General features: G+C 34.2%; 1 protein-coding gene across 1 annotated transcript in view; it reads left to right on the plus strand.

The window, feature by feature from the left end:
* The window catches only part of Fsip2 (fibrous sheath interacting protein 2), a 79,656-nt gene that overhangs the window by 12,995 nt on the left and 51,574 nt on the right, over positions 1–15,087 (plus strand). The window contains exons 8-12 of the mRNA XM_037204915.1: positions 5,718–5,841; positions 8,157–8,243; positions 12,802–12,917; positions 13,756–13,792; positions 14,402–14,505. Of these exons, the coding sequence (XP_037060810.1) occupies positions 5,718–5,841; positions 8,157–8,243; positions 12,802–12,917; positions 13,756–13,792; positions 14,402–14,505 (468 nt within the window). The remainder of the gene's footprint in view (positions 1–5,717; positions 5,842–8,156; positions 8,244–12,801; positions 12,918–13,755; positions 13,793–14,401; positions 14,506–15,087) is intronic.

Below are 15,087 nucleotides of genomic sequence, written 5' to 3' on the forward strand. Positions count from 1 at the left end.
GTACAAGCTTGCATTCCCACCAGCATTGGAGGAGAGTTCCCCTTGCTCCACATCCTCTCCAGCATAAAGTGTCTTCAGTGTTTTTTATCTTAGCCATTCTGACAGGTGTAAGGTAGTATCTCAGAGTCATTTTGATTTGCATTTCCCTGATGATTAGGGATGTTGAGCAATTCCTTAAATGTCTTTCAGCCATTGGAGCTTCCTCTGTTGAGAATTCTCTGTTTAGTTCTATAGCCCCTTTCTTAATTGGACTGTTGGGCATTTTGATGTCTAATTTCTTGAGTTCTTTATATATTCTGGATATCAGCCCTCTGTCAGATGTGATGTTGGTGAAGACCTTTTCCCATTCTGTAGGCTGTCGCTTTGTCTTGTTGACCATGCACATCCTTTGCTCTACAAAAGCTTTTCGATTTCAAGAGGTCCCATTGATTGATTGTTTCTCTCAGTGTCTATGCTACCAGTGTTATATTTAGGAAGTGATCTCCTATGCCAATGCATTCAAGACTACTTCCTACTTTCTCTTCTAGCAGGTTCAGAGTAACTGGATTTATGTTGAGGTCTTTGATCCACTCGGACTTGAGTTTTGTGCATGGTGACAGATATGGATCTATTTGCAGCCTTCTACATGCTGACATCCAGTTATGCCAGCACCATTAGTTGAAGATGCTTTCTTTTTTCCATTGTACCGTTTTGGCTTCTTTTTCAAAAATTATATGTTCATAGGTGTGCGGATTTATGTCAGGGTCTTCAATTCGATTCCATTGTTCCACATGTCAGTTTTTATGCCAGTACTAAGCTGTTTTTACTACTGTAGCTCTATAGTAGAGCTTGAGGTCAGGGATCGTGATGCCTCCAGAGGTTGTTTTATTGTACAGGATTCTTTTGGCTATCCTGGGTTTTTTGTTTTCCCATATGAAGTTGAGTATTATTCTTTCCAGGTCTGTGGAAAATTGTGTTGGTATTTTGATGGGGATTGCATTGAATCTATAGATTGCTTTTGGTAAGATTGCCATTTTTACTATGTTAATCCTGCCTACCCATGAGCTTTGGAGATCTTTCCATTTTCTGACATCTTCTTCAATTTCTTTTTTCAGGGACTTAAAGTTCTTGTCATATAGGTCCTTCACTTGCTTATTAGAGTTACCCCAAGGTATTTTATAATTTTTGTGGCTATTTTAAAGGGTGATGTATATCTGATTTCCTTTTCAGCCTGTTGTCAATTGTACATAGGAGGGCTACTGATTTTTTTGAGTTGATCTTGTATCCTGCTATGTTACTGAAGGTGTTTATAAGCTGTATCAGTTCCTTGGTTGAATTTTTGGAGTCATTCATGTATTCTATCATGACATCTGCAAATAGGGAAAGCTTGACTTCTTCCTTTCCAATTTGTATCCCCTTAATCTCCTTACATTGTCTTATTGCTCTGGCTAGAACTTCAAGTACTATATTGAATAAATATGGGGAGAGCGGACAGCCTTGCTTTGTTCCTGATTTTAGTGGAATCGTTTTTGAGTTTCTCTCCATTTAATTTGATGTTGGCTGTTGGCTTGCTGTAAATTGCCTTTATTATGTTTAGGTATGTTCCCTGCATCCCTGATTGCTCCAAGACCTTTATCATAAAGGGGTGTTGGATTTTGTCAAATGCCTTTTCTGCATCTAGTGAGATGATCATGTGGTTTTTTTTTTTCTTTGAGTTACTTTATATGGTGTATTACATTCACGGACTTTCATATGTTGAACTACCCTTACATCCTTGGGATGAAGCCTACTTGATCATGGTGGATAATTGTTTTAATGTGTTCTTGGAGTCTGTTTGCCAGTATTTTATTAAGTATTTTTGCATCAGTGTTCATGAGGGAGATCAGTCCGTAGTTCTCTTTCTTTGTTGCATCTTTGTTTAGTTTAGGAATCAGAGTAATTGTAGCCTCATAGAAGGAGTTTGTTAAAGTTCCTTCTGCTTCTATTGTGTGGAACAATTTAAAGAGTATTGGTATTAACTCTTCTTTGAAGATCTGGTAGAATTCTGCACTGAAACCATCTGGTCCTGGGCTTTTTTTGGTTGGGAGACTTTTAATGACTGTTTCTATTTCCTTAGGGGTTATTGGACTATTTAAATAGTTTATCTGGTCTTAATTTAACTTAGGTATGTGGTACCTATCCAGAAAATTATTCACTTCTTTTAGGTTTTCCAGTTTTGTGGAGTAGAGGTTTTTGAAGTATGACCTGATGATTCTCTGGATTTCCTCATTGTCTGTTGTTATGTCTCCCTTTTCATTTCTGATTTTGTTAATTTGGATGCTCTCTCTGTGTCTTTTTGTTAGTTTGGATAAGGGCTTGTCTATCTTGTTGATTTTCTCTAAGAACCAACTCTTTGTTTCATTAATTTTTTGTATTATTCTCTTTGTTTGTATTTTATTGATTTCAGCTCTCAATTTAATAATTTCCTGGCATCTATTCTTCCTGGGAGACTTTGCTTCTTCTTGTTCTAGAGCTTTCAGGTGTGCTGTTAAGTCACTAGTGTGAGATTTATCGGACTTCTTTATTTGGGCATTTAGTGCTATGAATTTCCTTCTTAGCATTGCTTTCATAGTGTTCCATACATTTGGGTATGTTGTATATTCATTTTGATCATATTGATCTCTAGGAAGTCTTTAATTTCTTTCTTTATTTCTTCCTCAACCCACTGGTGATTCAGTTGAGCATTATTCAGTTACCATGAGATTGTAGGTTTTCTTTAGGTTTTGTTGTTGTTGAAATCTAACTTTAAACGATGGTGGTCTGATAGAACACAGGAGGTAATTCCAATTGTTTTGTATCTGTTGAGATTTGCTTTGTGGTCAAGTATGTGGTTGATTTTAGAGGAGGTTCCATGGGGTGCTGAGAAAAAGGTATATTCTTTTTTGTTAGAATGGAATGTTCTATAGATATCATTTTGATATCAATTTGAGTCATAACATCAGTTAAGTCCTTTATTTCGCTGTTAAGTTTTGACTTTGGAGATCTGCCCAGTGGTGAAAGTGGAGTGTTGAAGTCTCCCACTATTAATGTGTGCAGTTTTATATGTGATTTAAGCTTTAATAATGTTTCTTTTACATATGTAGGTGCCCTTGTGTTTGGGGCATAAATGTTCAGAATTGAAACTTCATCTTGGTGGATCTTTCCTGTGATGAGGATGTAATGCTCTTCTTGATCTCTTTTCATTGATTTTAGTTTGAAGTCTATTTTACTGGATATTAGGATGGCTACACCTGCTTGCTTCTTAAGACTATTTGATTGGAAAGTCTTTTCCCAGCCTTTTATTCTTAGGTAGTGTCTATCTTTGAATTTGCGGTGTGTTTCTTGTATGCAGCAGAAAGATGGGTCCTGTTTTCGTATCCATTCTGTTAGCCTGTGTCTTTTTATAGGTGAATTAAGTCCATTGACATTAAGGGATATTAATGATCAGTGATTGTTCATTCCTGTTATTTTTTTTTTTTTGGTGGTAGTGTGTGTGTACTTCTCTTCTTTGGGGTTTACTGCTGTGCTGTTACCTATTGCCAGTGTTTTTGAGGGTGTATCTGATTTCCTTAGGTTGGAATTTTCCTTCTAGTGCTTTCTGTAAGGCTGGGTTTGTGGATAAGTATTGTTTAAATCTGGCTTTGTCTTGGAATGTCTTGTTCACTTTATCTATGATGATTAAAAGTTTTGCTGGGTATATTAGTCTAGGCTGGTATCCATGGTCTCTTAGTGTCTGCATTTCATCTGTCCAGGTCCTTCTGGCTTTCAAAGTCTCCATTGATAAATCGGGTGTTATTCTGATGGGTTCACTTTTATAAGTCAATTGGCCTTTTCCCTTTGCTGCTCTTAATATTCTTTCTTTATTCTCTATGTTTAGTTGTTTAATAATTATGTAGCAAGGGGACTTTTTGGGTGGTCTAGTCTATTTGGTGTTCTATAGGCTTCTTGTATCTTCATAGGCATTTCCTTCTTTAAGTTGGGAAAGTTTTCTTCTATGATCTTGTTGAATATATTTTCTGTGCCTTTGAGTTGGTATTCTTCTCCTTCCTCTATCCCTATTATTTGTAGGTTTGGTCTTTTCATGGTGTCCCAAATTTCTTGGACATTTTGGGTCATGACTTTGTTGACTTTAGTGTTTTCTTTGACTGAGGAATCTATTTCTTCTACGGTATCGTCAATGCCAGAGATCTTCTCTTCCATCTCTTGCATTTTGTTGGTTATACTTGCATCTGAAGTTCCCATTCGTTTACTCAGATTTTCTATTTCCAGCATTCCTCTGTTTGTGTCTTCCTCATTTTTTCTATTTCCCTTTTCAGGTCTTAGACTGTTTCCCTATCTGTTTCATTGCTTTTTCATGATTTTCTTTCAGGGATTTATTGTTTTCTTCTGCTTTATTTGTCCTTTCCTCTAGTTTTTTATAGCATTCTTCCCATTTTCTGTTTGTCTATTCCTCCATTTCATTTTTGATTTCTTCTTTATAAGCCTCTAGCATCTTCATGATGTTATTCATTCTCCTTCTTCCATTTTGTGATGTTCAGGTCTAGCTGTTGGAGGAGGGCTAGGTTCTGGTGATGCTGTATTGCACTTTATTTTATTGTATGTACTTCTGCCTTGATGTTCGCCCATCTTGTGGGTTCGTTCTTGGCCTTATCAGCGCTCTTGGTTCAGACAGAGCTGACAGATTCAGGAAGCCTCTCTCTGGTCCAGATCAAAGCTGGGGGCTGATCTCTGAGTCTTAGGAAGTGGCTGGGGTCTCTGGCGGATGGATGTGGGGGCAGGGCACGGAGATTGCAGGGTCTGCCAGGGGGTGTTTTGGAGAAGGGGAACCTTGGGATCGGGGGACCCGACAGACAGTCAGAACCTGGGGCCAAGTTGGGCAGGTCTTCTCCGGAATGGCTGGTGCCCAGGGATGGGAACTAGGGGCAGGCCTCCTTGGGTATGACCCCAGGCACTCACCTATGGTCCAGGGCTGGATGGGAGCTGGGGGCTGGTCTCTGAGTCTCAGGAAGTGGCCTGAATGATATATTTTTATAGGTCACATGGCCTTCTATCTTTACAGGACTAGAATCTTGAACTTCATGCCATATATTGACTTCATGTATTCTGTCTTTTTATAACTTTGGAAACAATTTGATTAATCAGATTTTTTGTGATTTATTAGATGAGGCCAGTGTTACCAGTTATCTGAACTAGTTATTCCCTATTATTGAAGCAAGGGTCATTTTAGTATTCTAGCCAGTATGACTCATAAAGCCTTTATACTGGAGCTTGTGAAAATACATATAATTTTCATCTTTATGGAAATGCAAAGCTCTGTTCTCTCTTACCCCTCAGGATGTTCCTTTATGCTATCTTGAGTACTTCTCTATGTGTACTAATCCTTTTTTTTTACAGAATGCTAAATAAAGTGTCTAGGGCTCTCTCTGTATATTTATCTCTCTTCTGCCATGTCCATGGTCAGTAGTATCCAAGAGATTTACAAAAAGTTACATTTCAAAAACTTTAATAATTCTACCAAAGTATTCAGTGAGGTAAATTGCACCTATGTGTCTGATCAGAAATAGAAATCGACTCCTTACTGTTTTCTAAATACTCTAAATTTAAAAGTCACAAAACAAGAATAAGTGTTTATTTCTACTATACTAGATTATTTAAATATTTGTTTTGGATTTATAAATGACAAATTAATACTAATCAGTATATTTTCTTTTATATTTTAGAAACAAGCAATGTTAGAGAAAAAAATGGCTTATCATTTACAAAAAATGCAGGATACTGGCATTAAAGATGACATGGGAAGAAATGCATTTGACTATAAAGGACAAAATGGAACTGCTTATGAATGTGAGAATATTATGGCACTAAGAAGGAAGCATTGATCACTGTAATGTAATATCTTACATACTTATACTTGTTACCCACTTTATGGGCGGTCCCAGACTAACCATTTACACATTATTGTTCAAGTTGAAAAGATCACATGTGCAAACACACACACACACACACACACACACACACACACACACACAAACACATACACACACATACCTAAAGTAAAATAGTCTTATCAACTTGTTCAAGAGACAAATTTGATTGCCCTACAGTTTTTGCAAAATTTCCCTATACTTAAGATAATTCATAGTTTACTACTAACACATTAAAACTAGATGTAAAATAATTGTTTATATACATCAACATTGTGTTTTGTTATGTTGTCAAGTAGTAAGAATCGAAAGAACCTGGGAAATTAAGGGAATAAAGATGGAGAAAACATGTAGAGAAAAGAAGGGCGAAATAAAATGGAAAAGAATAGAAGGTTTAAAAGAAACAGCATGACTTGACCAAGTCCAATTCATATCAGCTGCATTTTATGTGTAACATTAAGTTTACAGTGAAACTATCTATTTAGTTATTGGTTAACACAGAATTCTAAAAAAGTTTTAGGAATGCATACTATTGAGGAAGAACATGGCCATCAGTCTTGTTTCTTCTCAATCCCACTTCAGTTCAGATCCTTCTTATGTGACTCAATTACCTTATTAACTGCTCTTAACTGGATGCTGCTTTTACCTTCCTCCACCCATATTGTACATCTATTTAATTCTGATAATGTCTTCTGCTGACCCAAGCCATTTCCCATTAAATTCAGTTTAAAAGGTGTATGCAAGCATCCATCACACATGGAGTCCAGTCCGTATTTAAACTTCAAGATTTTATGTTGCCCTATGTGCTTGAGGATGACAATTGTCCTTTACTGGTACAGTGTACAGGCTCTGGAGCCAGACTACTACTGTCCAACTCTTCCTCTAACTTCTCCTTTATAATTTTCAATGCCTGTTAATGGTTTTGGTAAATTATTTAACATTTCACAGACACTTTTTCCCTCTAAAACTGAATATAATACACTAAACAACGTCTATGAAGACCTTTAAAATTTTGGCACATAGTAAGTCTTCATTGATAGCTCTATCATATAGGAGTACTGACCATTATTAAACAGATTGTTTCCCTTTTGTTGCCTCTCTGTGTCCTTTTTCTCAGCCTACTATCGCCTACTCACTTTTTCTTTCTAATCCTTCACACTCAATTTACATTCAGTCAGGTATTTTTTGATAACCATAAGCTGCATGATCCCTCGTCTTTGACTCACTGGAAGCTTGCAATACTCTATATAGCTACAGATTTCTAATAATTTCAATCACTATAATACTAAACTTCTAATTTTGCATGTCATAAAATTTTGAGAAAAATAAATCTACTAAATAAGTTTGGTAGATGAATTAACTCAGTCTATTTACAGTCTTTAAAGGATTGGTGCAGATTACAAATCACTTTAATAGCTTTGTACAACCCAGTATATCTTTCTCATATAATAGGGAAATGATGTGAATTGCCAACTTTTCAAAACATTTACATATTTTAAATTTTATATGTATTTTATCCTGTATGCATGTTCATACCTGGTATCTCTGGAAGTTAGAAGAGGGCAACAGATCCCTGGAACTGGTTGGTTGTGAGCCATCATGTGAGCCTGGAGAACCAAACCCAGGTCTTCTACAAGAGTAACAAGTGCTCTTAACATCAGAACCATCTGCTCAGCTCCAGAAGTAGCACTCTTAAACACTGCTACATCATATATTCCTTAGAAAATTGTATACTAATAATATTTCCATAATATTGAAGTGACAAGGAATAAAGACATCAATTTCACACTTGTTATCACAGTAGTAATGTCTTCTTCTACCAAGCAGAAAACATATGTATACATATATACACACACCTATTTTTTTGGTTTTACTCATCTCTAAGTCAAATTCAAGAATCTCATAGTCACTGTGGGCTGGTAAATCTTCATCAATGTCTTTATGCTGGTATGTATTTCTCCAGAAAGGAAACTATATGCTTCAGTAGATTATGGTGCAGGTTTCCTTCTTTCAAAAATAAAAAATAGTCTCTCCAAGTAGGACTTTTAAGTTAAAGGCATAATATTTCAGAAATATTTATCTCTTCCCATTTGACATTTCTCCATCTTCTCCTCTATGTCTTCTAAATACCACATATAGATTAACAAAGACTTACTTCCTCTTGAGCACAAAAGGGTCTTTGATCTTGGCTAATTCAATTATCACTACTAATAATATGTCTTATTACATTTTAAGCTTCTATAAAGAAGAAAAAGAAGCATTTTGATGATATCAAAATAGTTTATCCTGATGGTGACCAGGAATCATTAAAAGGAACATCAGGTAATTGATATTTTAGTAAATATCAAATATTTAGAGTAGTGATTTGGGGAAAACTGAGTTGGTGGTGATCTTCACTTGAATGCACATGAAGCTTTAGTTTATTCTGATGAATTACTGATTTTTGAGGCTGCCTGCCATGTATTGCTTTCAGAATTTAATCTCTATATAACTCATTAATGTTTTTGACTGGTCATTGAACTTTCACTTAAGAACAGTTTGATACAGGATTTATTATTATTAATTATAGATACAAATTGGCTGATTGTACTTTATATTCTCAGAATGATTTTAGAAAACTCAGAAATATTTCAGAAGCTAAATTCATTGATTCCTCAATAAAATGAACATTTATTGAAGTATCACTTTCTATCATTGTTAGGCTGTGTCACTTTTTGTTCTTCATTTAAGCTCAGCAGATTATATTGTGAGCTCCCAAACAAGAAGGACTCTAATGATAAACATGAAAATGAAAAACATTGAAACTGAATACTATGACACTTCATTCACTAATAATTCTCAAGGTGCAGTTAATGTGTAAACTCGGAATAACCTTGAAACATATCTTACTGATTAAAACCTAAAGAAAACAAAGTCCAAGTTTTTTGTTCTCTGTGTGTAATCTGTTTGCTTATTACAAAATCCAGAAACCCAGCAAAAGGACAATGCTACTAATCTTCACTTGTCTAGTCTATCACAGGACCCTCTGAATTTGAGCTTGTCCATCTCTGTGATGCCTTTAATGAGAATGACCTCCATAGGCTCATGTATTCAAATGCTTGGTCCCTAGTTAGTACAACTGTTTGCAAAGGGTTAGTAGGTGTGGCCTTGTTGTAGAAGGGGTGTCACTCTGGGTGGGACAGCATTTAGGTTGCAAAAGCCCACCCCACCTCCAGTTAGCTTTTCTCAACCTCCTATTAGAGTTTGGGCAACATACTATAGAACCTAAGGAAATCTTCCTCTCCCTGTAACAACAGTTATCACAGTTAACTATGGCTATTTCAGTAATTATTTCTGTGAAAACACATTTGGTTTATTTTCAGCCTCTTTGTAAAAAATTAGTTGGCTATCTGGTAGTGTGGGCTTATAGGGTCTTCTCTTTTATTCCATTATTCTACATGTCCTTTTTTGTAGCAGGGTCACGTTGTTTTTGGTATTGTGGTTATCTTAAGCTTCTACTGTTGTAATAAAAACCATGACCAAGAGCAACTTTGGGAAAAGGGGTGTATTTCATCTCACCATTGTAGTCCATCAGGAAGGAAAGTCAAGGCAGGAACTCAAGGCAGCAGCCTGAAGGCAGGAACTGAAGCAGAAGCCATGAAGGAGTGATGCTTATTGGGTTTTTCCTCCTGGCTTGCTCAGTTTCCATTTATATACAACCCAGGATCACCTGCACAGGGATTCACTTCCCATACTTGGCTGGGCTTTTCATAGCAAACGCAAATCAAGAAAATGCCTCATAGGTTTGCATACAGGCTAAACTAGTGAGGATATTTTCTCAATTGAAGTTTCTTCATTACAGATTACTCTAGCTTGTGTTCATTGGACAAAAAACCAACCAGAACAATGGCTCTGTAGTATGACTTCAAATTCAGTATGGTGATACTTTCAGCACTGTTTTTGATCAGGATTGTTTTGAATATTCAGGGTCTTTTGTGCTTACATTTGAATTTGGGGGATTATTTTATCTATTTCGTTCAAGAATTTCATAATAATTTTGATAAGGATTACATTAAATTTGTAGATTGATAGTGATAGTATGGCCATTTCCACAATATTAATTATGGTGATCCATAACTTGAGAGGTCTTCCAATTTTCTTGAGTATTCAATTTCTTCAGTATTTTAAACTTGTCATTGCAGAGTTCTTTTGTTTTCTTGATTATGTTTACTCCCAGATATTTAATAAGCTTTTGTGATGGACTACAATGGTAAAATGAAATACACCCCTTTTCCCAAAGTTGCTCTTGGTCATGGTTTTTATTACAGCAGTAGAAGCCTAAGATAACCATAATACCAAAAACAACATGACACTACTACAAAAAAGGACATGTAGAATAATGGAATAAACAGAAGACCCTATAAACTCACACTACCAGATGCCAACTGACTGCTTACAAAGAGGCTAAAAATATGAATTGGATAAAACGATACTGTCTTCAGCAAATGGTTCTGGGAAAGCTGGATATCTACAAGTAGAAAAATAAACCAGATGTCTATTTCTTACCATATACAAAATTCAATTCCAGATGTATCAAATAATGTAAAATATCTGAAACTGTTAGGTGAAAATTAGGGAATGTGCTTAAAGACATAGGAATAGACAAGGATTTAACAAGATTACCAAATTATCAAGTGTGTTGATACAGAATTAAATGATTACACTCTCAAAAAATGTTTCTAGACAATAGAATGAAGAAATGGTGTGTTGAATGAGATAAAAAATTTCCTAACTACACATCTAATCTGGATTAGCATTTGGAATACATATATATACAAAAAACAGGAAGTAGATGACTACAACATGTAAATAAACTAATGCATAGGCTTTTCTCAAAAGATGAAGCATAAATGGCCAACAAACTGATGAAATAAATGGTCAACATCATTAGAAAAATGTAAGCCGAAACACCTTGAGAAGTGCAAATCAAAACACTGACATTCTTTCCCACTCCAGATGGAATTGCAATCATTAAAAAAACAAATAACAAATGCTAATGAGGATGTGGATTAAAAATGAAAGAATGTCTGTCTATGCATGCTGGTGGGAATATAAATTAATCAAGTCACTGTAAAAATGGATGTTTCTCAAAAGAATTAAATACAATTCTACCATGTAAACCAGCTAAATCACTTCTGGATATTTACCCTAAAAACTCAAAACATATAGAGAAATTGCATATCAATGTTTATTTCAGTACTGTTCATAATAAATTATGAAATTAAGATAGGTGTCCTTCAACAAAAGAATAAAAAAAATATGGTATATATGTATAACAGAATTATATTTAATCAAAAACAGAACAACATTGTTTCATTTGCAAAAATATATGCAATTGTAGAAAATTATATTAAGCAAATTAAATCAGACTCAGTGAAAAATACTGCATGTACTTGCCCATTTGTGGATCCTAGATTTTATGCAGATACATAAACTTATATATTCCTATAAGACATGAATTTACAAGTGAAACTATGTAAGATTAAAGGTGACTAATGGTAACAGTAAGGGAAAGAAAGGGAAAAGAGAGGGGAAGTCTATTATATGCCTGTATGGAAATGACTTTATGAACCCCAGCACAGTATAAAGTGTACACGCCAATTAAAAACAAGGGGGTTGAGAAATGTTTGCACTTCAGTGTCTTGAAAGTTTGTGTAAATTTAATTTCCCTTGGAAATTGGCTTCAATTCTATGAAGTCACTTAAACCCAAGAAGTAATTTGTTTCTGGGATCGTTTTGAAAAAAAAAATTTTAGACTAGTATTATATTTATTTATTAGACAACAATTTTCTCCTATTTTTACTTATTCGTAACTAGTAGTGGATATATGAATTTTCAAGATCATTGTCTTTAATGCATATTTTCATATCATGCATTTTGTATTGTACTCTCCTTTCTTAACCATTTGGTGATTATCTGTAGACTCTGCTGTGTTCATTTATGTCCTTTTCTTTCGCTGGTCAGTCGTGTTTTGCATTTTTACTGAATTTAGAGTTGCTGTTGATATTATTACTTTTTTATTTTCTTAATATGTATGTAAATGAATGATTTTCTCTGCTAAATAAGTGTTGACAGAATATGTAAAAGAAGAGAAATTATGATCTACTGTTGGTTGATATTAAAATAAGATGATCACTTTGATAAAGTTTTTGAGGTTACTACTTAAAGTTATATTTACCATATGGTAAGGCAGGTTTTATGATAAAGCTTTATTCAATTTAACTGAATTATATTAGAGACAGATCAATACTTTTATAGACCAATATATATATTTATGTTTGATATATGTGCATACACACACACACACACACACACACACACACACACACACATATATATATATATATATATATATATATATATATATATATATACATTTGTGCATGAAAATTCACAGAAGTTCATGTAAGAAATGGTTGGAATTAAAAACAACTGAGATGTCTATGAACTCATGGTAGACTACAAAATGTGGTGTACCCAAACAGCATTATGCTGCATAAAAAAAAATCATTTTACTTCCTCAAAAATAAAAATAAAGGAAAAGTGTACATACTGTATAATTGCATTCATGTAAAATTTCAGAAAATACAAAATAACCTTAAGAGTTATACATTAGTACTCTTGGGACTGGAAAGATGAATTGATTACAACCATCCAGGGGAGCACATATATGAGTAATCCTAATATATTGTTGATTGAATGAGTCTTTCAGTTGTAATTTTTTTGTAAGTACTGTTACTCATGAATATTTCAAATTTTAATAATTAGTTAAAGAAAATACAATTTGTTTCACTTAACAACGTGTTCAAAACCAAAGGTTTTCTTTCTCATTTACTCCTAGGACAAGTATCAACTGTTGTTAATCATTCTCAGAGTAGTTCAAAGAACGTTACAAAAATATCAGGATCCTCAGTTGCGTATCAGACAGGGATACAAAACAGTAGCTCAGAACAAAAGGTAAAAATATTTCAAATTTTGTGCTTAGCATTACTTCATTTGCTTAAGTTTTATTCATATGTGTTACCTGTTTTACCAACCTGGTATTATTAGGGGAAATGAGTTCTTGCAAGAAAAAGTGATCCCATTCAGGGGCAAGAAAGATTCACTTTAGCTTTATTATCCATGTACTGTGACATTTAACAGAAACAAATCCAAAGCCCATTACCAATAGTGATGATAACATTGCTATTTACTAGTAATATAAGAAATCTATGCTCATGTGTTTGACCAAGCACTGGAATAAGCTAAACATGACAAAGTAAGAAAATTGAGTCAACTGAATGCAAATTGAGTCAATTGAATGCAAAGGCTAGTGAGGCAACACCCATCTTGAGGACACATTGACTAATTAGGGATAAACATAGAAAATGTTACACTAATCTGGGGAGACTAATTTTTATTCTGGCTCTGGTTGGAAGGAGTACTTCAAATAAGGGTTATAGTGTGTTGCATGGGGTTTAATTGGTAGAATTGTATTTCTCTTTATCCAGTTGAATGACTAAGTTTGAGAACTTTCCATTGAGTGGCTCACTGTGACTTTAAATAAAGGGCAGACAGAAGAGGAGTAAGACCTATATTGTGATAAATTGAGTTCAATATTGAACTAAATTTGAGATGGCGAAAGGTATCCTGGGAAGTTAAGTATATTTACTGTGCTTGCTACTCTTTTTATTACAAACTTTAGACATGAAGGGGAGAAAAACATCTAGATTCATTTGGTTTCCTGAGAGAAGGCAGAATCTCTTCCTGAAATGTTACTAATGAATATTTTTCTCTTTAATATTTTGCAATATAGAGAAATGGAGTAACAAAAAAAATAAGTGATGAAAGAGGTAAGGTTATGAACAATACTAATGATTCTGTTATTAAGTACATAGTTGGACTCCATTGTATGGTTTTGAAAGCTGTTTTATCTCATTTTAAAAGGAATGATTAGTTTGACTTTTTCATTATTGAAGTACCCTTCCTCTAATCACTTCTTTCTCTTTTTAGTTCACCATAATTCTTGCTGTGAAAAAATCTTCTTAAACAACTTTTCATCACTTCTATGACTTTTGCATAAAATTAATTTAAAATACAGCTTTGTTTATTTCTTTGTATAAACAATAAGTTGTTGTTGCAGACTGAATACAATTAAAACAGTCCAGTTTGTCAGTGGGCCCTGTTAATTTCATGAGACTAAGCTGTTGTGGTCATCAAAAGATAAGGGTTTCAGATTTTTCACTGGATGCAATTGGGAAAAAGTGACATTTTTAGGCAGTAAACATCCAAATAGATTCTGTCTTTGAAGAAGTTTGCTTAGCTTAAATAGATTGCTGATTTTGATTATTCTAGTCAGTGTAGCAGCTTAGTCGGGGAAATGCTAGAGCAAGCGGGCAAGTCATGATTCACCTTTGGAATTATAGTACATTCATACTTAAAGCTATCTCTTATCTCGCTAGTTCCTGTAAACACATCAACTAGAGATTCAATTATTTCAGCACAAAATTCACCCACAAAGACTAATAGAATTTCACATGCATCTTTGTGTCTTCAAAAAGAAGAGGTATGTAACATTTAATTTACTCTAAATTAAATAAATGAGATATTTTTATGGTCATCTTAATCTATGAAAATGCCATTCTTGAACCTTACAGTATAACTTCATCCCATGAAAGTTATCATACAGTTATAAAAATATGATAACTCACGATCAGGGTATCTAAATATAATCCACAAGGTGTAACATTTACTGTGTACATGGAACTCTCAGAGGAATCAGCTGAGCTTCTTTGGTGGGCTTCTTATAACACTGATTTAGCATTTTTTTAAATCAGTAATCATGTATCTTCTCATGGAAAGTTATCATGGAAAGGTATCCAAGTGTATAGCCATTTCATATGAAATAAATATTATCTATAAATTTTCAACCTGTTATCTTAGGAATAAAATCAATACCCTCAGTTCCAATTTTAGCATGGTAATAGTTAATTCACTATGCTAAGGTGTTTACATGGTTTTCAACAATTTTAATAGATATTTAATAGATTATCTCCAAATGAATTCATATAAAATAGAAAATTATATCATTTTATATGACTTATAATACATAACAATTGACATCAAATAATGCAAAATAAAAAATAAT

The sequence above is a fragment of the Peromyscus leucopus genome, chromosome 4, assembly GCF_004664715.2.
Source record: "Peromyscus leucopus breed LL Stock chromosome 4, UCI_PerLeu_2.1, whole genome shotgun sequence".
Lineage (NCBI taxonomy): Eukaryota > Metazoa > Chordata > Mammalia > Rodentia > Cricetidae > Peromyscus > Peromyscus leucopus.